The following is a 20010-nucleotide window of genomic DNA, read 5'->3' as shown; positions in this document are numbered from 1 at the left end:
AGGCCACAGAGTTACTTTTATTTGAGTCTTTCTTACTTTTTATATGATCAGTTTGGCTTCTGAGCCAAGCAAAACTTTCCCAGGCTTTGTCATTTTATGTCATAGCATTCAAACCAAGTAAGTGTCAAATGACCAAATAAAATGATTAAATTTATCCCAAATTTATCATGGGTGTAAAAACGAGGAATGAGATGAACAATCTTGTAAGAAACACTATCATACAATTTCTGCACACACACTATATATGTTTACATATATATATATATATATATATATATGCAGTCAAATTCAATTATACTTAAATTCAGAATACATTATCCAACTCCAGCTATGTAAATTTCTTTTTTTAAATCAATGAAGAACTTTCTCTAGTAGTAAGATTTCATTTTGTGCTATAGTATGAATTGTTCGAGGTGTGAACCAAAAGCATTTAAGATTAAACAGTAATTAAAATGATTCACACTAGTCTAGGAAAATGAATATGGATATGTAGGTTTTCTTTGTTCTTAAAACATACCTGTTATTTTTACTCCTTCCTTCATTTCAGCTGGTACACCAACACCAAACTCATTTTCTCCGGAGACTCTGAAGTAGTAAATCTCCCCTTCTTGTAAGTTGGTAATTTTGTAGGAGAGGCGGTTACAGTTGCTGGTCACTGAGACCCATGCTTTCTTACTGGCCTCCCGTTTTTCTATGTAGTAATTCTTCACTAGTGCTCCACCATCATTTTCAGGAACATCCCAGGATAACACTGCAGACTCCCTGGTGACATCATGTACAGTAATATTGGCTGGAGGACCAGGAGAATCTAAAACTTTGACAACTAAGGTCAGTGAAGCAGCATTCAAAATATTCTGAATTGTTAATGTGTATTTTCCAGAATCATTTCTATTGGCATTTTCAATAGTCAGTGATGTATGAGAGTCTGTGGAATCAATATAAGCTCTAGTGCGGAGGTCAGTGTCTGGTTTGCTCCAGGAGACACTGGGTACTGGTCTTCCTCGGAAAGGCACAGTCATGGTAAAGGAGGCACCGGCCCTGACGATCAAGGTCTTCTTCATTTCACTGTCAAGATCAAATACAGGTTCTTCTTCTCTTTCCTTTGCTATCTGGGGATCGGAGCTATCACTGGGATCACTAGCACCGACCTTATTGATAGATCTTATTCTGAAAATGTATTCGGCTCCTGTGGTTAGTCCACTTATTGTGTATTCTGTGCCCCTTAAGTTCTGAATGGCAGTTTTCCAGTCAGTTTCATCAGATTTTTTAAATTCTACAGTGTATCCAGTTACTGGGGACCCACCATCAAATAAGGGCTTAGCCCAGCCAATAGTTATATTGGTCTTGCCTGAGTCCATGATATTGGGTTTGGATGGAGGAGATGGTAAGAACACGGGATCTTCTGCCTGAATTAAGGGAGAGGTTTCACTTGGAAGGCTCAGGCCTGCAGCATTTTCTGCATATACCCGATACTCATATTCACATCCTTCCCGAAGTCCTGTTGATTTCACTCTCAGATCATAAACCGGTTTTTTGTTTACACGCACCCATCGTAGGCTGTTTTTCTCTCGCCTTTCAATTATGTATCCAGAGATTTCACTGCCTCCATCACTCTCTGGTCTTGCCCAGCAAAGTGTCATGAACTCTTTGGTCACAGATGTAATTTCCAAAGATGTGGGTGGACTTGGAACTGTAAATGGATCTAGTGCCTTTACAGCTATACTCTCCAGGGGCTCGCCAACACCATATTTATTAACACCGGTTACTCTAAAGATGTATTCATTGCCCTTGAGCAACTTGGTCACTTTACAGGATGTTGTCCTTAACTCTCCTTCACATATCGTCCAAGCAAGGCGACTTGTCTCGCGTTTTTCTACAATGTAATAGTCGATAGCTGCGCCACCATCTTCTTGGGGTGGTCCCCAAGAAACAGAGCATTTCTCAGCAGTGAGGCCAGTTATTTCAAGTGGTCCTGCTGGTGGGCCAGGCTTATCAAGTACCTTGCAATTAACTGCAAAAGACCGAGTTCCAGCAACATTCTTCAGTGTTAGCACATACTGCCCAGAGTCTCGTCGGACACAGTCTTTCACTGTTAGCAAAGTATTGTAGTCTGTTGAGACAATTTCTGTTCTTGCTCTCTCTTCAATTTCTACACCATCCTTGGCCCAGGAAATTACTGGCAGAGGTCGCCCTGCAATGTCTGCATTTATCTTAAGGACCTCTCCAGCTTTGACAACAATAACATCTCGGAACTTGACATCCATCATAATTCTTGGAGCCTCAACATCGTCTTTAACTGTGATAGGTCCAGTGGATTCAGATGGCTCACTAGTTGAGTCAGCAGCATTCCTTGCGAAAACCCGGAATTCATAACGCTGGTCTTCAGTAAGTTCGGTTACTTCAAAGTATGTTTCTTGTACATTAGTAAAGTTGCACTTCAGCCACCGGCCATCTGGTAGTTCTCTACGTTCAACAATGTATCCGGTTATCTTAGCTCCACCATCATAATGTGGCTTAGACCATTTAAGTGACACTGATTTCCTTGTGATATTTGTGACTTCAGGTTGTCCAGGGGGGTCACAAGGGTCTCTTGCAGGGACTGGTTCACAAGACTTACTGCATTTACCAATTCCAGCAATAGTCTCAGCATATACGCGATACTCATACATCAGTCCTTCATCAAGGCCGGAGACTTTCCTTTGAGTAGCAGTGATGAGACTCTTATTTACTTTTGACCAAAGAACGCTGCTTCTTTCTTTATACTCAAGGTGATAGCCAAGTACTTGACTTCCTCCATCATTAACTGGCACTTGCCAGGTTACCAGCATGGTGGATTTTGTGGCATGCACAACTTTAGGAGTACCAGGAGGACCTGGGGGGCTGAATGGATACTCTGCAACTACAGCTGAAGATGCACTGTAGGAGCTCTTTCCGTAGCGGTTTTCTGCACAAACACGGAACTGATACTCACTTCCTGTTACTAGACGAACTATTTTAATGGATGTTCTTGCAACTGCCTGTGAAACTACGTGCCATGTTGTAGAAGAGGTTTCTCTCTTTTCAACGATGTAATTGCTAATCTGGCAGCCGCCATCATATTCTGGAGGATTCCAAGAAATGGTTATATTGTCACAACTAACCTCATCAATATGTATAGGTCCGGGAGGTCCTGGTTTGTCAAGCACAATTATAGTAATAGGAACTGTTATGGATCCAGCACTGTTTGAAACACATAATTCGTAAGTTCCAACATCTTCCCTTGAAGCTTCCTTAATTGTTAGTGATGTTACAGTCTTTGAAGAAGAAACATTTACTCTAGTTGTCTCTTTAAGAGTCTGACCATCTTTTTTCCAGCTTACAGTAGCTTGAGGTCTTCCTTTAAATGGAACATCAATCTTCAGTTGGTCTGTAGCCTTTACATTGAAAGTATTGAAAGGAAGCTCAACTGAAGGCTTTATTTCAATATCTCTTGCAATTACTGGCACTCCAAGTTGTCTTGGATCACTTTTTCCTTTTTCATTAAGTGCAGCTACCCTGAAGGTATACTCCTCTCCAGCAGTTAGGCCAGATATAGTTGCCTCTAGAGTCTTAACTTGTGTGCACATGCTCCATTTTTCACTCCCTTTGGTCTGCATTTCAACTACATAACCGGTAATTTTGCTGCCACCATCACTTTCTGGTTTCTCCCACTTAATTGTAGCTGTGTTACGGGTCACATCAACAAGAGTTACTCTTCCAGGTGGGAGGGGTGTTTCAGAAACTTTAACAGGTTCAGTTGTTTGAGCTGGCAAACCAATCCCATATTCATTGGAAGCCAAGACTTGGAAGTAGTAAGAACATCCTTCTTGCAGGTTTTCAATCTTAAAAGTGTTCTTCGTGCAATTGTTTGTAACAGTAGCATACACTTTTCTTGTAGTTTCTCGTTTTTCGACGATGTAGTTCGTAATCTTAGCTCCGCCGTCAATAAGCGGTGGTTCCCAAGCCAGTGTCACTGAATCTTTCTTCACTTCTCTTACGGTCAAATTCACAGGGGCACTTGGTGAGTCGAGAACTCTGACGTTAACAAAAGCAGTTTTAGAGCCACTGTTATTTTCTAGTGTCAGATTATACCGACCACTGTCAAATCTGGTAACGTTATCAATTACCAACATTGTATATGAGCTGGTCACCTCAATCTGGGCCCGGTCAGTGAGAATGCCTTCTGCCTTTTCCCATTTAACTTCAGGTTCCGGTCGACCTTTGATAGTGACAAATAAGCGTAAAGTAGCACTCGCACGCAGAATGACCACTTTTCGGAGATCAGCATCCAGTTCTATTTCTGGTGGCTCTTGCCTCTCTTTAGCAACAACTGAACCAGGTATAGTTGCAGGTTCACCTACGCCTTCAGAATTGATGGCACAAATACGGAAGTTATATTCAGTATTTTCTTTAAGCTTGGTCACGGTGAACTGCTTTCCTTGTAATCCTGTTGGTGGACTGCACGTTGTCCATTCGGCAGCAGCGGCTTCTTTGACTTCAACAACATAGCCCTTAACAGGAGCGCCGCCATCATAAATTGGCTTATTCCACACCAGGGAGACAGACGATCTGGAAGTGTCTGCCACTTTTAGATTACTTGGTGGTCCTGGTGGATACAGAGCATCACATGCACGATAGAAAACAGATGGCTCACTAGGTTCACCCACACCAGCTGCATTTTCAGCAGCAACTCGGAATTCATAGGAATGCCCTTCAGTAAGGCCAGTTACCCTGAATCGAAGATCTGTGAGTGTTTTCTTGTTGCACTTGGTCCACCTGATGCCTGCCTTATCTCGTTTTTCAAGAACGTAGCCCTCGATTTCAGCACCTCCATCATCCACTGGGCGTGCCCACGTTACGACCACAGACTCTTTGGTGATTGCTGAGGCTTCAGGTGGGGAAGGAGGACCTGGTGGTTTATAAGGATTACGGGCTACAACAGGCTCAGATTCCAGAGGCTCTCCAATTCCATATTTATTCACAGCCATGACACGGAAAATGTACTCATTACCAGGAAGAAGTTTAGTGACTTTGTAGTTAAGGGCCTGTACCTCAGTTGAAACCTGGGTCCAGGAGAGTCTGCTTGTCTCTCTCTTTTCAATGATGTAATGTGAGATATTAGCACCACCATCTTGTAAAGGTGGGTTCCATGCCAGGTAACATTTTTCAGCAGTCACTCCAGAAACTTTCAGAGGCCCTTCAGGAGGCCCTGGCCTGTCAAGTACCTTTACAGTGATTGGTATAGACTTTGTTCCACCCACGTTGCTGAGTTGCAGGATATATTGTCCTCCGTCACTACGTATACAGTCTTTGACAAGAAGAGTTGTTTTCTGAATAGTAGACTTAATTTCCATCCTGGCAGCTGTTTCTTCAAGCTCTTTTCCATCTTTTGACCAAACAATGTCAGGTATAGGTTTGCCACGGATATCAGCTTCAAGGACAAAAGTCTCTCCTGCGTGAACAACGATGACATCTTTATATCTGGGATCCAGTGAGGCATTTGGTGCATCGATTTCATCTCTTGCAGTAATGGCGCCAGTGCTTTCAGACGGTTCACTAAAGTTGCCAGCTGCGTTTCTTGCAATTACTCTGAATTCATATCTTTGGTCTTCTACAAGTCCACTCACTGTATATTCAGTTTCTAATACATTAGTAAAGCTGGCTTTCATCCAACGGCCGTCAGGTAGATCTTTCTTTTCTACAGTATAACCTGTTATTTTGCTGCCACCGTCATAGGCAGGTTTCTTCCATTTCAGTGTGACACTGTTTCTTGTAATAACAATGGCTTCAGGGCGACCTGGTGGGTCACACGGATCACGAGCAACAAAGCATTCCGACACTTTGCTCGGCTTGCCGATGCCAACAATATTTTCAGCAGAAACTTTGAACTCATACTCAAGGCCTTCATCAAGCCCAGTTGTTTTGAATTTGGTGTCTTGAATGAGAGTCTTATTTAATTTGACCCATAAAATGCTGTTCTTTTCTTTCTGTTCAAGATGGTAGCCAGTAACTTTGCTGCCTCCATCATTAACTGGCTCGTGCCACTGCACAAGCATTTGATCTTTCGAGACTGATGTCACAAAAGGAGTGCCAGGTGGTCCGGGTTCTTTAAATGGATATTGTACAATAACTGGTTTAGAATCCAAGGGGGCACTTTTTCCATACCTGTTTTCTGCAAAAATTCTAAACTGGAACTCAGTGCCTGTTTTCAGTTTGGTTATTTTAATTGTTGTTCTTGCAACTGTTGCTGATACCATGTGCCAAGTGGTGGTAGTTGTATCTCGCTTCTCTACAATGTAGTTGCTTATTTGGCAGCCACCAGTATAGGCTGGAGGTTCCCAAGATATGACCACAAAGTCTGCACTAACTTCATCAAACCGAACTGGTCCAACTGGAGGTCCAGGCTTTTCCAAAACGATAATGCTGAGATTTTCAGTTGCCGTACCTGCACTATTTGTTGCTGTTATGGTGTATTTTCCAAAGTCGTCTTTGTTACTTTCTATAATGTGCAAAATAGTTGATGTAGCTGTTTGCTCAACATTTACTCTTGTTGTCTGTTTAAGAGGCTCGCCATCTTTGACCCATGAAATTTCAGGTCTCGGTCGGCCAATGACAGGAATTTCGATTTTAAGACCTTCTCCAGCTTGGACACTATATGTGTTAAATGGTAACTTAAAACTAGGCTGTATAGTCAAGTCCTTGGCTATGACAGGAACACCAAGCACTCTTGGATCGCTTTTTCCTTTCTCGTTGTAAGCCTTGACACGGAACTGATATTCTTGTCCAGAACTCAAACCAGTAACAACTGCATTGCAGACTTTGGATTCAGCCACAACACTCCATTTTTCTGTTCCTTTGGGCTGCATTTCAACAACATACCCCAGGATTCTGCTACCACCATCATGTTCAGGTTTCTCCCACATCAGCGATGCACTAGTCTGGGACACGTCAGTGAGTGTGACCTTTCCTGGTGGGGAAGGAGGTTCAGCTGCTTTCACAGCATCAGCGGTTTCCACTGGAACACCAACTCCAAATTCATTTTCAGCCATTACTCTAAAGTAGTACATGGCTCCTTCTGTAAGATTCTCAACTTTAATGCTTGTTTTGCTGCATTTATTACTCACATTAGCATATGCTTTTCTGGTTGACTCACGTTTGTCAATAACATAGTTCTTGACCTTTGCACCCCCGTCGATGATGGGTGGTTCCCATATCAGAAGGACAAAATCTTTTCTCACTTCTTTGACTGCCAAATTCTGTATTGGTCCTGGGGTGTCGAGAACTTTCACAGTTACAAAGGCAGATTTAGATCCACTGCTGTTTTCCAGCTTGAGAGTATATTTTCCAGCATCGCTTCTATCACAGTTATCTATTGATAGTTGGGTATAGTTCGCTGCTTTTTCAGTTTGGACCTTATCTGTGAATTCACCTTCCTCTCGAGACCAAGTGATCTCAGGTGTTGGGCAACCTTTGAATGGAATGTGAATTCTGACAGATCCACCGGCTCTTACAACAATTCCTTTCCTTAATTCAGAGTCAAGGTCAAGTTCAGGTGCTTCGAGTTTATCTTCTGGTTTCACAGTACCAGGAACTGATGTAGCCTCACCTAAACCAACTTTATTGAGGGCACAGACTCGTATTTTATACTCCTGGTGTTCAGTGAGTTTTGAAATTTCAAATCGAGTGGCTCTCAGGCCAGTCTGTGGAGTAACTATTTGCCATTCTTCTTCATCTGCTTTACAGATTTCTACTACATATCCCAGGATCTCACTGCCACCATCGTAGATGGGTTTACCCCAGGCAAGTGTAATTGAATTTTTAGTGGTGTCTACAATGTGTGCATTGATGGGGGGGCCAGGTTTGAACACAGGATCGCAAGCCTTATAATAAACTGTAGCTGGACTTGGTTCTCCAACTCCAGCAGCGTTTTCTGCAGAGACTCTGAATTCATACTCATGGTCTTCTGTTAATCCTGTTACTCTTAGACGCAAATCTGTAATGCGGCGTTTATTACATTTTATCCACCTAATGCCACTTTTGTCTCTTTTTTCTACAATGTAGCCAATAATCTCACTTCCACCATCACTATCTGGACGGCTCCAACAGACGGTCATGGAGTCCTTGGCAATGTTCGTGACTTCCAGGCTTTTTGGTGGTCCAGGAAGCACAAATGGATTTTTCATGAGTACTGGTGCAGATTCCAAAGGCTCTCCAACACCGTATTTGTTGACAGCCATTATACGGAAAATATATTCATTCCCTTCTAAGAGTTTGGTAACTTTCAGAGAATTGGTTACAACCTCTGAAGCAACAACAGTCCAGGCAAGCCGACTTGTTTCTCTCTTTTCAACAACATAGTGAGAAATGTTGCTGCCACCATCTTGAAGTGGTGGAGACCATGTTAATGTGCATTTTTCAGCGGTGACTCCAGTAACCTGGACTGGCCCTTCTGGAGGTCCTGGTCTATCTAACACTTTTACATTCACTGGGAATGACTTAGAACCTGCAACATTGGAAGCTCTTAAAATATACTGTCCGCCATCGATTCTAATGGCATCCTTTACAATAAGTAAAGCCTTGAAATCTGTGTTCTTTATTTCACATCTAGCAGATTCTTCAATTTCCTTATCTCCTCTTAACCACTCAATGGTAGGTAGCGGCTTTCCGTGGACATCAGCTTCAAGCCTGAATGTTTCTCCAGCATTTACCACAATTGTGTCTCTGAATTTTGGATCCATTGAAATTCTTGGGAGTTCGACCTCATCCTTGGCAGTTATCGGTCCAGTACTGTCAGAGGGTTTGCTTATTACACCAGCTGCATTCTTTGCAATGACTCTGAATTCATATCTTTGATCTTCAGTAAGACCTGACACAGTAAATTGAGTTTCAATGACGTTTGTGAAGCTGGCTTTCATCCAACGACCCTCAGGCAAATCACGTTTCTCTACAATGTAACCCGTAATCATACTTCCACCATCATATGCTGGTTTGGTCCATTGTAAAGTGATTTCATGTCTTTTAACTATTATTGCTTCTGGGGTTCCCGGTGGGTCACAGGGATCTCTGGCTACATAGCATTCAGAATTCTTGCTTGCTTTGCCTATACCAACAATATTTTCAGCATAAACTCTGAATTCATATCCAATGCCTTCTTCAAGATTGAGTGCTTTAAACTGGGTGTCATGAATAATAGTTTTGTTGACCTTTGTCCACAAAATACTATTTCTTTCCTTTCTCTCAAGGTGGTAACCTATGATTGGGCTTCCTCCGTTATTGATTGGTTCATGCCACTGTATAACCATGGAGTCTTTGGAAATGGCTGTGGCAAATGGTGTGCCTGGAGGGCCTGGTTCTTTGTAGGGATATTGAGCTACAATTGGCTGAGATTCCAAGGCAAAGCTTTGTCCATATCTGTTTTCAGCGAATATTCTGAATTGGTATTCTGTACCAGTCTTCAGTTTGGTCACTTTGAGTGTAGTTCTGGCAACAGTAGCAGAAACAACATCCCATACTGTGGTGGTTGTATCTCTTTTCTGAACTATGTAGTTAGTGATCTGGCAGCCCCCTGTATACAGTGGAGGCTCCCAAGATAAGGTAATACTTTCAGCACTGACTTCATCAAATTTAACAGGTCCTTTTGGAGGATCAGGCTTATCTAGGGTTATAATTTCGATGGATGCTGTCTTCTGACCAACAACATTAGCAACTGTGATTCCATAATGTCCACTGTCATCCTTATGAGTTTCTTTAATACTGAGTATGGTGAGGTCAAGTGAATCAGTAACATTGATTCTTGTAGTCTGCTTCAGTGGAAGACCGTCTTTAGTCCAGGTAATGGTTGGCTTAGGACGTCCAGAAATTGGCACTTCTATTTTCAAATCTTGGCCAACCTGTACACTGTAATTGTTAAATGCAGGTCTTACATCTGGCTCAATGACCAGATCTTTGGCAACTATTGGAACTGCAAGAGACCTAGGATCACTTCTTCCCTTTTCATTTACAGCCACAACTCTAAAAAGGTATTCTTCTCCCTGAGTTAGGTTGGTAATTACGGCTTCAAGGGACTTGACTCGAGCACACTCTGACCATTTCTCATGGTGTTTAGCTTGCATTTCCACAATATACTGAATGATTTTACTGCCGCCATCATGTTCAGGCTTTGTCCAGCTCAAAGAGACACTGTTTCTGGTGACATCATCCACGGTTATTTTTCCTGGAGGTTGTGGGACTTCTGCAACCTTAATTGGATCATCAGTATGGGCGGGAAGGCCAATACCATACTCGTTCTCAGCTGTGACTCTAAAGTAGTAACTGCAACCTTCTTGGAGTTGATCGATTTTCCAAGAACTCTTGTGGCAATTTGTGACAACTGCAGCGTATGATTTCCTTGTGGCTTCACGTTTCTCAACAATGTAATTTTTAATTTTGGATCCCCCATCCAACAAAGGAGGCTCCCATGTTATTGATACTGAGTCTTTGGTGATTTCTGTGACTTTCAGATTAACAGGTGGACTTGGTGTGTCCAGGACTCTCACAGTAACAAAGGCAGTCTTTGTCCCACTGCTGTTATCTAACGTGAGAGTATATTTTCCACTATCATATCGGTTGACATTGTCAAGAACAAGAGAGGTGAAGCTGCTAGTGCTGTCGATTATAGCTGCGTCTCGGATTTCACCATCCGCCTTTCCCCATTTAACTTCTGGTGTAGGACGACCTCTAATAGGAACAAATAACCTTAAGGAGCCGCCTGCCCTTATATTTATAATTTTCCTCAGTTCTAGGTCAAGATCAATGTCTGGTGCTTCCAATTTTTCTTCAACTATAATAGGTCCAGGGACGTCCGCATGTTCTCCAACTCCAGCTTTGTTAACAGCACAGATACGGAAGTTGTACTCATGCTTTTCCAACAGCTTCTCGACTTCTATATTTGTTTTATTGATTCCAGTCGGTGGAGTGCACATTGTCCATTCACCAACACTCACGTCACATTTTTCAACAATGTATCCTTGGATTTCACAGCCACCATCGTATATTGGTTTGCCCCAAGAAAGGAAGACGGAAGATCTGGTAGTATCAATGACTTTGGGATTGTTTGGAGGTCCTGGTTTATAAATAGGATCACAAGCCTTTTGGTAAGCAGAAGGTGGGCTTGGCTCACTGAGTCCAGCAGCATTCTCAGCTGAGACTCTGAATTCATAATTGTGATTTTCTAAGAGTCCAGTTACTCTCAAGCGCAGTTCGCCAATCAGACGTTTATGGCATCTTGTCCATCTGATGCCCTCTTTATCCCGTTTTTCAAGAACATATCCAAGAATTTCACTGCCACCATCAGATGCTGGCCTTTCCCATACAACAACCATTGAGTCCTTGGCCACCGCTGTGATTTCTGGAGCTTTTGGTGCATCTGGCACTACAAATGGATTCTTGGCAATTACTGGCTCAGATTCAAGAGGTTCGCCAACACCATATCTGTTGACAGCCATTATACGGAAGATATATTCATTGCCTTCAAGAAGCTTAGTAAGCTTGCAGCTGAGAGTTTGCACGTTGGCATCAACCACAGTCCAAACCAAGCGGCTGGTTTCTCTCTTTTCCACAATATAATTTATGATATCACTCCCACCATCTTGTAGTGGGGGTTTCCAAGCGAGTGTGCATTTTTCTGCTGTAACTCCTGATATAACAATAGGTCCTTCAGGTGGCCCTGGTCTGTCAAGAACTTTGACATTTACAGTGACTGATACCTCTCCTGCAACATTTTTGGCTTTCAGTATGTAATTTCCACTGTCAACACGTATTGCGTCCTTTACATTGAGACTGGTGGCAAAATCAGTGCTCTTTATTTCTAATCGAGCTGTATTTGAAAGCTCCTGATCACCTTTTATCCACTGAGTGGTTGGTACTGGTTTGCCATAAATATCTGCGTCAATGTTGAATAACTCACCAGCGTGAACCACAATTGTGTCTTTGTATTTTGGATCCATACGAATTCGTGGTGGTTCTACCTCATCTCTTGCTGTTATTGCTCCTGTGCTTTCTGAAGGCTCGCTAAACACTCCTGCAGCATTTCGAGCTATAACCCGGAACTCATATCTGTGATCTTCAGCTAGGCCAGTTACTTCAAACTGAGTATCAATGACATTTGTAAAACTGGCTTTCATCCAGCGGCCCTCGGGCAGTTCTTTCTTCTCAACAATATAACCAGTGACCTTGCTTCCACCATCATATGTGGGTTTCTTCCACTGAAGAGTCACAGAATTCCTTGTGACAATGATTGGCTCTGGCCTTCCTGGTGGGTCACATGGATCACGGGCTACGTAGCTTTCTGACACTTTACTTGGCTTGCCGATGCCCACAATGTTCTGTGCAGAGACTCTAAATTCATATTCAATGCCTTCGTCGAGGCCAGTTGTTTTAAACTTGGTTTGAGGAATGGGTGTCTTATTCAACTTAACCCAGAGGATGCTATTTCTCTCCTTGCGTTCTAGATGATAGCCAATGACTTTGCTACCTCCATCACTGACTGGCTCGTTCCATTGTACTTCCATACAGTCCTTGGAGGAGAGCGTTACAAACGGTGTGCCAGGAGGACCAGGAACTTTGAATGGATACTGGGCTACAGTAGGCTCTGAATTGAGGTAGGTACTCTTTCCATATCTGTTTTCAGCTGCAATCCTAAACTGATATTCACATCCAGTCTTTAACCTGCAAGCTTTTATTGTTGTCCTTGCAACAGTAGCTGACAGAATTTGCCAGGTGGTTGTGGAAGTGTCCCGTTTTTCTACGATGTAATTATTGATAGAGCTTCCACCATCATACTTAGGTGGGCCCCAGGAGAAAGTGATACTGTCAGCTGTCACTTCATCCATTTTAACTGGTCCCGTTGGAGGCCCTGGTTTGTCAAGGACAATAACATTAAGGGTTTCAGTAGCTTCACCAGCTGAGTTAGTCAGTTTAACTACGTAATGTCCAACATCTTCTTGGCAGGCTTCCTTTATCGTCAGTAGTGAGTTATTTTCTGTGCTCTCAGCATTTACTCTGGTTGTCTGCTTCAGTGGTACATCATCTTTATGCCAGGTTGTAGTTGGCGTAGGGCGTCCAATGAATGGAACATCGACTTTCAGATCTTCACCTGCCAGTACAGTGAAAGTATTGAACAGGAGTTTGAAGGCTGGTGGAATGACAAGATCCTTGGCAACTACTGGCACACTCAGTTGTCTCGGATCACTGATGCCCTTCTCATTCTGAGCGGAAACACGGAAAGAGTATTCTTCACCCTGAATTAATCCAGTAATAGTGGCTTCGGTGACTTTGACTGTGGCACATGTGGTCCATTTGTCACTGCCTTTGCTCTGCATCTCTACAATGTAGCCTAGAATTCGGCTGCCTCCATCATGCTCAGGTTTCTCCCAAGAGAGTGACACGCTATTTCTTGTGACATCCACCAAAGTTATTTTTCCGGGAGGAAGAGGTCGTTCTGATGCTTTCACAGATTCTGCGGTTTCAGCAGGGAGCCCGATGCCATATTCATTTTCAGCGAGAACCCTGAAGTAGTAACTACAGCCTTCTTGGAGCTGGTCTACCTTCCAGGAAGTCTTGTGGCAATTTGTTGCAACAGTTGAATACGCTTTCCTTGTTGATTCCCGCTTTTCAACAATGTAGTTACTTATTTTTGAACCTCCGTCAAGAAGAGGAGGCTCCCATGTCAGTGTGACAGATGTCTTAGTGACCTCCTTTACCTTCAGATCCTGTGGAGGGCCTGGTGTATCCAGTACTCTGACACTGACAAATGCAGACTTGCTGCCTGAGCTGTTTTCTATAGTTAGTATGTATTTGCCACTGTCGAATCTGTTTACGTTTCCAACGGTAAGCAGGGTATAAGAGCTTGTGGACTCAATGCTAGCTTTATCTAAAGATTCTCCGTGTTCCCGGGTCCACTTCACCTCAGGTACTGGCCTTCCTTTGATTGGAACAAAAAGTCTCAGGGTACAACAAGCTCTTATGGTAACAACTTTGCGCAGTTCAGCGTCCAGTTCAATCTCTGGAGGCAGCATCCTGTCTTCAGCCTTTGGAGTGCCAGGAACAAGTGCAGGTTCCCCAATGCCTTCAGAATTCATGGCATAGATGTGGATTTTATATTCCTGGTTCTCTGTGAGGTTGGTGATAGTGTAAGAGGTTGCCTTGAGCCCGGCTGGTGGAGTGACAATACGCCATTCATCTTCTTCTGGCAGGGCGATCTCAACCATATACCCAGTGATTTCGGAACCACCATCATAGATAGGTTTGTTCCAAGCAATTGAAATGGATGATCTGCTTGTATCTAGAACACGTGGGTTACCTGGCGGGCCAGGTTTAAACACAGCATCACAGGCTTTATAAAATGGACTGGTAGCACTCGGTGCGCTGATTCCAGCAGCGTTCTCAGCCATAATCCGGAACTCATATTCATGTCCTTCTGTCAGTCCAGACACTTTATATCTTAAATCAGTGAGAGTCTTTTTGTTGCATTTCACCCAGCGTTGGCCAGCTTTATCACGCCGTTCCACGATATAATTGATGATTTCGCTGCCGCCATCAGAGTCAGGATGTCCCCAGCAGACAACCATGGAATCTTTAGTAATAGTTGTAACTTCAGGATTTTGGGGTGGATCAGGTGGTCCATAAGGGTCTAGTGCAAGCACAGGCTCTGATTCCAGTGGCTCTCCAACTCCATATTTATTTACAGCCATCACACGGAATATGTATTCATTGCCTTTTAAAAGTTTAGTGACCTTTAGTCTTGTTACTTGGACTTCTGAAGCTACATTTGTCCATGCCAGTCTGCTGGTTTCACGTTTCTGAACTACATAATTGTCAATTTTGGCACCTCCATCGTCCAGTGGAGGCAACCATGACAATATACATTTTTCTGATGTCACTTCAGATACAGCTAAAGGTCCTTCAGGTGGGCCTGGTCTGTCAAGAACTTTGACATTGAAAATATGTTTAGCAAAACCACCAGGATTGGTTGCTGTAAGGGTATAGGCACCGCCATCCCGTCTTAGTGAATCCTTGTTTACCAGATTAGTAGAGAAATCTGCCATTTTAATTTCTAATTTTGCTGTGTTTTCAAGCTCCTTTCCATCTTTGGTCCATTCCATTGTTGGAGGTGGGCGACCTGAAACATCAGCTTCCAGCTTGAATGCTTCACCTGCTTTTATTATAATTGTGTCCTTAAATTTGATGTCCACCATTATCCTTGGTGCTTCAATGTCGTCCCTGCATGTGATAGCATCTGATGGCTCAGACGGTGGGCTAATAGCACCAGCAGCATTTTTGGCAATCACACGGAATTCGTATGCGGCATCTTCTGTTAGTCCGCTGACTGTAAATTCATTCTCCAAAATGTTGCTGAAGTTGGCTTTCAGCCACCGTCCATTAGGAAAATCTCTCTTTTCAACTATATAACTGGTAATTTTAAAGCCTCCAGTATATTCAGGCTTAGCCCATTTAAGGGTCACTGTGTGTCTAGTAATATTTAGAGGAACCGGTTTCCCAGGTTGGTCAATGGGATCCAAAGCTGACATAGGTTCAGATGGCTTGCTCGGCTTGCTTTTGCCAGCCATGTTTTCTGCGATCACTCGGAATTCATAAGCAATACCATCTGCAAGTCCACTTGATTTGAAAATGTTGCCTGGTACTAATGCTTTGCTCACAGTCTGCCAGAGAATACTATTTCGTTCTTTTCTTTCAATGTGGTATCCTAAAATGGGGCTTCCACCATCAGAAAGAGGCTCATGCCAGCTGATTGTTATTGAATCCTTGGTAACTGCCATGACCTGAGGGGTACCAGGAGGCCCAGGAACCTTAAATGGATAGTTGGCAACTACAGATGCTGATGTGATGCCTGGTCCAACTCCGTATCTGTTTTGAGCCTTTACCCGGAATTGATAGTCCACTCCGGTAGTAAGGTGAGTGGCTTTGTAGGTGGTGCGTATAACGGTGGCTGCTAACTCAACCCATGTGGTACTGTCAGTCTGTCGCATTTCTACTACATAGTTGCTTATGGGTACACCTCCATCATTCTCAGGTGGGTCCCAAGAGAAGGTGACAAAATCAGACGAAACTTCATCAAATTTGATTGGTCCAGTAGGTGGCCCTGGGATATCATGGACTTGAATGGTGATGACATCACCAACCTCTCCCACAATGTTCTTTGCTGTTAATGGGTAGGGCCCACTATCGCTTCTTACACACTCATTGATATTTAAGATGGTTGAAGTTGCTGTGTTTTCAGAATTAACTCTCTGGGTCTGTTTAAGAACCTGGTCTCCTTTCTTCCATGTAACTGTGGGCTTTGGTCGACCTAGCACTGGAATTTCAACTTTGATGTTGTCACCAGCTTTAGCAATGACTAATTTTTGATAAATGCCATGGAGATCCAATTCTGGAAGCATTGTCTGCTCCTTGACAACGACGGGTCGGCTTTCTCTAGGGGCACTTCTCCCTGCACTGTTCACTGCCATCACTTGGAAGGTATATTCTTCCCCTTCAGTTAGATTCTTCACAACACATTCTAACCCCTTCACGGTTGTGATGTGGGTCCACTGGTCAGAGCCTTTTCTTTGGGCTTCAATCACATAGCCAGTGATCTTACTGCCACCATCGTGCTTGGGTCTAGGCCACGCCAGGCTGACTGTGCTCTTAGTTGTGTCCATAATGTTAAGACTGTCTGGTGGTGATGGTACTTCGGAGGCTTTTACAGGCTCTGTTGTTTCTGTCGGCTCACCAATTCCGTACTCGTTTTCTGCCATCACTCTGAAGAAGTATTCATGTCCTTCAGACAAGTCAGTAACTTTGTATGTGCATTTATGGCACTTAGTGGTGACCGTGGAGTAGGATTTCCGTGTTGCTTCTCGTTTCTCCACGATGTAGTTTGTTATATGTGAGCCCCCATCTATCAGTGGGAGGTCCCAGTGCAGGGTGACACTCTCCTTTGTGATGTCAGTAGGCCTCAGGTTAAGGACAGGTCCTGGTGTATCCAAGACTCTGACGTTAACGAAACCACTTTTCTTCCCAGCGGGGTTTTCAATGGTCATCACAAATTTACCGGTGTCATATCTGTTACATTCTGGGATGATCAGGAGCGTGAACGACTCTGTGCTTTCAATGTTAGCTCGGTTTTTAAGGTTGATATCATCTTTGGTCCATGTCACTTCGGGAGCAGGACGACCTTTAATGGGCACAAATATTCTAATACTGAGTCCTGCTCTCACAACAAGGGTTCTTCGAAGCTCAGCGTCTAGTTCGAAATCAGGAGCCATCTCCCGTTCTACAATTTCAACATTTGAAATCACTGCTGGCTCCCCAACACCTGCATCATTGATGGCACTGATTCTAAAATTGTATTTTTCTTTAGTCTGAAGATCAGGGACGACAAACTCGGTGATTCTGAGGGTGGTTCCTGTCGTATCCTTTATCCAGGCATCATCTCCTACTTTTTGATGCTCTACGACATAGCCAGTGATTTCAAGCCCACCATCATAATGAGGCTTGCCCCATGCCAAAGAAGCAGATTTCTTGGTGGTATCAGTGACACGTGCATTTGAGGGTGGTCCTGGGGGATCTGAAAAGGAGACAAAGGCACAAAAGTGTTAAGGGTTTGGCTTTTGTATAAATTATATAAAATACTGGCACTCCCAAATGAGCTGTATTGAAAAAGATAAATACTAACATGCCACATCTTTCATTAGAACAGGATCTGAAGTATCACTAGGTGGACCAATTCCTGCTTTGTTCTCTGCACTGACACGGAATTCGTAGGTGTTTCCTTCTTGCAGTCCTGTTACTTTGTATCTGAGATCGGAAACTGGAGTCTTTGTTGCTCTCACCCATCGCAAGCCTTTCTTCTCTCTCCTTTCTACATGATACCCTGTGATCTCACTGCCACCATCATCAACTGGTCTTTTCCAACTGACAGTGGCAGTGTTTTTAGTGACATTGGACACCTCTGGTTTTCCAGGGGGGCCAGGTGGACCTGAAAAGAAAGCAAATTTATGAGAAATCTATGATTTCCTAAATTCTGCTGCAAATGCTTACATATCAGTTCCTTTATATGCTCTACGTACCAAATCTGTCTACCATCTTGACAGGTTCGGACTGTACGGGTTCCCCTTTGCCATACTGGTTTACAGCCGAGACCCGGAAGAGGTACTCATTTCCCTGGATAAGTTTGGTTGCCACATGCCTGCAAGTCTGAATATCTTCGGCAAACACTGTCCACAAAAGTCGGCTGGTTTCTCTCTTTTCAAGAACATAAGACTTAATTGGTGAGCCGCCATCTTCTAAGGGAGGTGTCCATGTAAGCGTTGCTTTTTCAGCAGAAACATTACTGACTTGGATCGGACCTGGGGGACCAGGTACATCGAGGACTGTCACCTTCACATGCTCCTCCTTTGTGCCAAAAGCATTGGTAGCAGTGATGGTGTATTCACCAGCATCTTTTCTAGTGGCATACTTGATGGCAAGCATGGAAGATGTTGGGGTTGAAGTTATCTGAACGATGTCTGATGGTCTGATGTCTTTTCCTGCCCTGGACCAACTTGACTTTGGAAGAGGCTTGCCGAGAATGCTAATGGCATTCAAAACAATGGTGTCACCTGCTTTAACTGTTAGCCCATCCTTTATTGTGGGATCAAGGACAATGGTTGGTGCCTCTGCAAAGGAGAAAAGAACATTTTAATCAGAAAAGGAAGGATGCTTAATTTACTATTGTTTATGTGCATAAAAAGTGAAATAGACCTACCATATTCATCCTTGCAAATAATGGTTCCTGTACTTTCTGATGGAGCACTGATAGCACCTGCTATATTCTTTGCTCTAATTCTGAATTCATATTTTCCACCCTCAACAAGGTCAGTAACAGTAAAGGCACAATCTGTGACATTAACATGGTTGGCTTTCATCCAAGATTTAGAGGGAAGATCTCGCTTCTCCACTATGTATCCAGTCAACTTATGACCACCATCATATTTGGGTTCAGTCCAAATGAGAGTCACTGAATTCCTTGTTACATTAATAACCTCAGGTTTGCCAGGAGGATCTAAAATAAAGCAAAAAACAGACAAAGAAACCCGGTCAAACACACACCAATGTTCTCTTCATGAAGAAAATACACCTGGATTTTGCTTTGTATAATGACTTACCAATTGGATCAAGTGCCACAACTGGCTCTGATGGCAGGCTTGGCTTGCCTACTCCTGCTAAATTGATTGCCATAACTCGGAATTCATATTCCAGACCTTCAGTTAGTCCTGTCACTTTGAAGTCTTTCATCCTAACAGGAGTCTTGTTAGCCCTCTTCCACAAAAGGCTATTTCTTTCCTTGGACTCGATATGATACCCTACAAAAGATCCAGTGATGTGTCAATTCACATAGAAAGTACAAATGTAGCCTGATTTTTAAATACATACCTACACACACACATACACACACACACGCACAGAGCAAGTAATCATTCTTGCTTGTATGTATACTTCTATTACCTAGGCATAGAGCCATTTTTTCCTCTTGGAATAGACATTTATTGCACCTTCTGTCAAAAAGTTTTAACTTACAAAAATAGATATCATTAAGAAAGCCTTTATTAACTATTACATTAGGAGGTTTTCATTGAAATTAAGCATTAGCTTAATGAAGTAGCTTAATGCTTCATGTACTGAATGCATAATGAACTGAAAAAAGGAAAATACATTTTTGTATGTGCAGATAGTGCTATAAATAAGGAGCACAGATTCAACTTGTTTTCAGGGAGGAAGATTTGGAAGAAATCTTAATGTAAACGCTGTAGGGTAAGAGCCAACTAAATACCTGTAATTGGAGAGCCTCCAGTTCTCCTGGGGTCAGTCCAAGTTAGAGATACGGAATCATGTCTGACATCCACAATATTGGGAGGTGGGGGAGCATCGGGCACATCTAGGAAAAAATAGATAATGCAAGATTTATAATCAGGA

At 43.0% G+C, this 20010-nt stretch overlaps 2 protein-coding genes across 2 annotated transcripts in view; one reads left to right on the top strand and one right to left on the bottom strand.

Moving 5' to 3' along the window:
* PLEKHA3 (pleckstrin homology domain containing A3) overlaps positions 1-12611 on the top strand; it is a 94437-nt gene extending 81826 nt beyond the window's left edge. The window contains exon 8 of the mRNA XM_027127014.1: positions 12507-12611. Within this exon, the coding sequence (XP_026982815.1) occupies positions 12507-12520 (14 nt within the window). The 3' untranslated portion in view covers positions 12521-12611. The remainder of the gene's footprint in view (positions 1-12506) is intronic.
* Positions 1-20010, bottom strand: part of TTN (titin) — a 277274-nt gene that overhangs the window by 32179 nt on the left and 225085 nt on the right. Inside the window, exons 271-276 of the mRNA XM_027126990.1 lie at positions 19868-19972; positions 19203-19400; positions 18803-19099; positions 18126-18713; positions 17732-18034; positions 518-17623 (exon numbers count right to left, since the gene is read on the bottom strand). Of these exons, the coding sequence (XP_026982791.1) occupies positions 518-17623; positions 17732-18034; positions 18126-18713; positions 18803-19099; positions 19203-19400; positions 19868-19972 (18597 nt within the window). The remainder of the gene's footprint in view (positions 1-517; positions 17624-17731; positions 18035-18125; positions 18714-18802; positions 19100-19202; positions 19401-19867; positions 19973-20010) is intronic.

This window comes from Aethalodelphis obliquidens, unplaced genomic scaffold (assembly GCF_003676395.1).
Source record: "Aethalodelphis obliquidens isolate GAN/ISIS:26980383/991018 unplaced genomic scaffold, ASM367639v1 scaffold2, whole genome shotgun sequence".
Classification (NCBI taxonomy): domain Eukaryota; kingdom Metazoa; phylum Chordata; class Mammalia; order Artiodactyla; family Delphinidae; genus Aethalodelphis; species Aethalodelphis obliquidens.
This window is presented reverse-complemented; position numbering and strand designations above follow the sequence as displayed.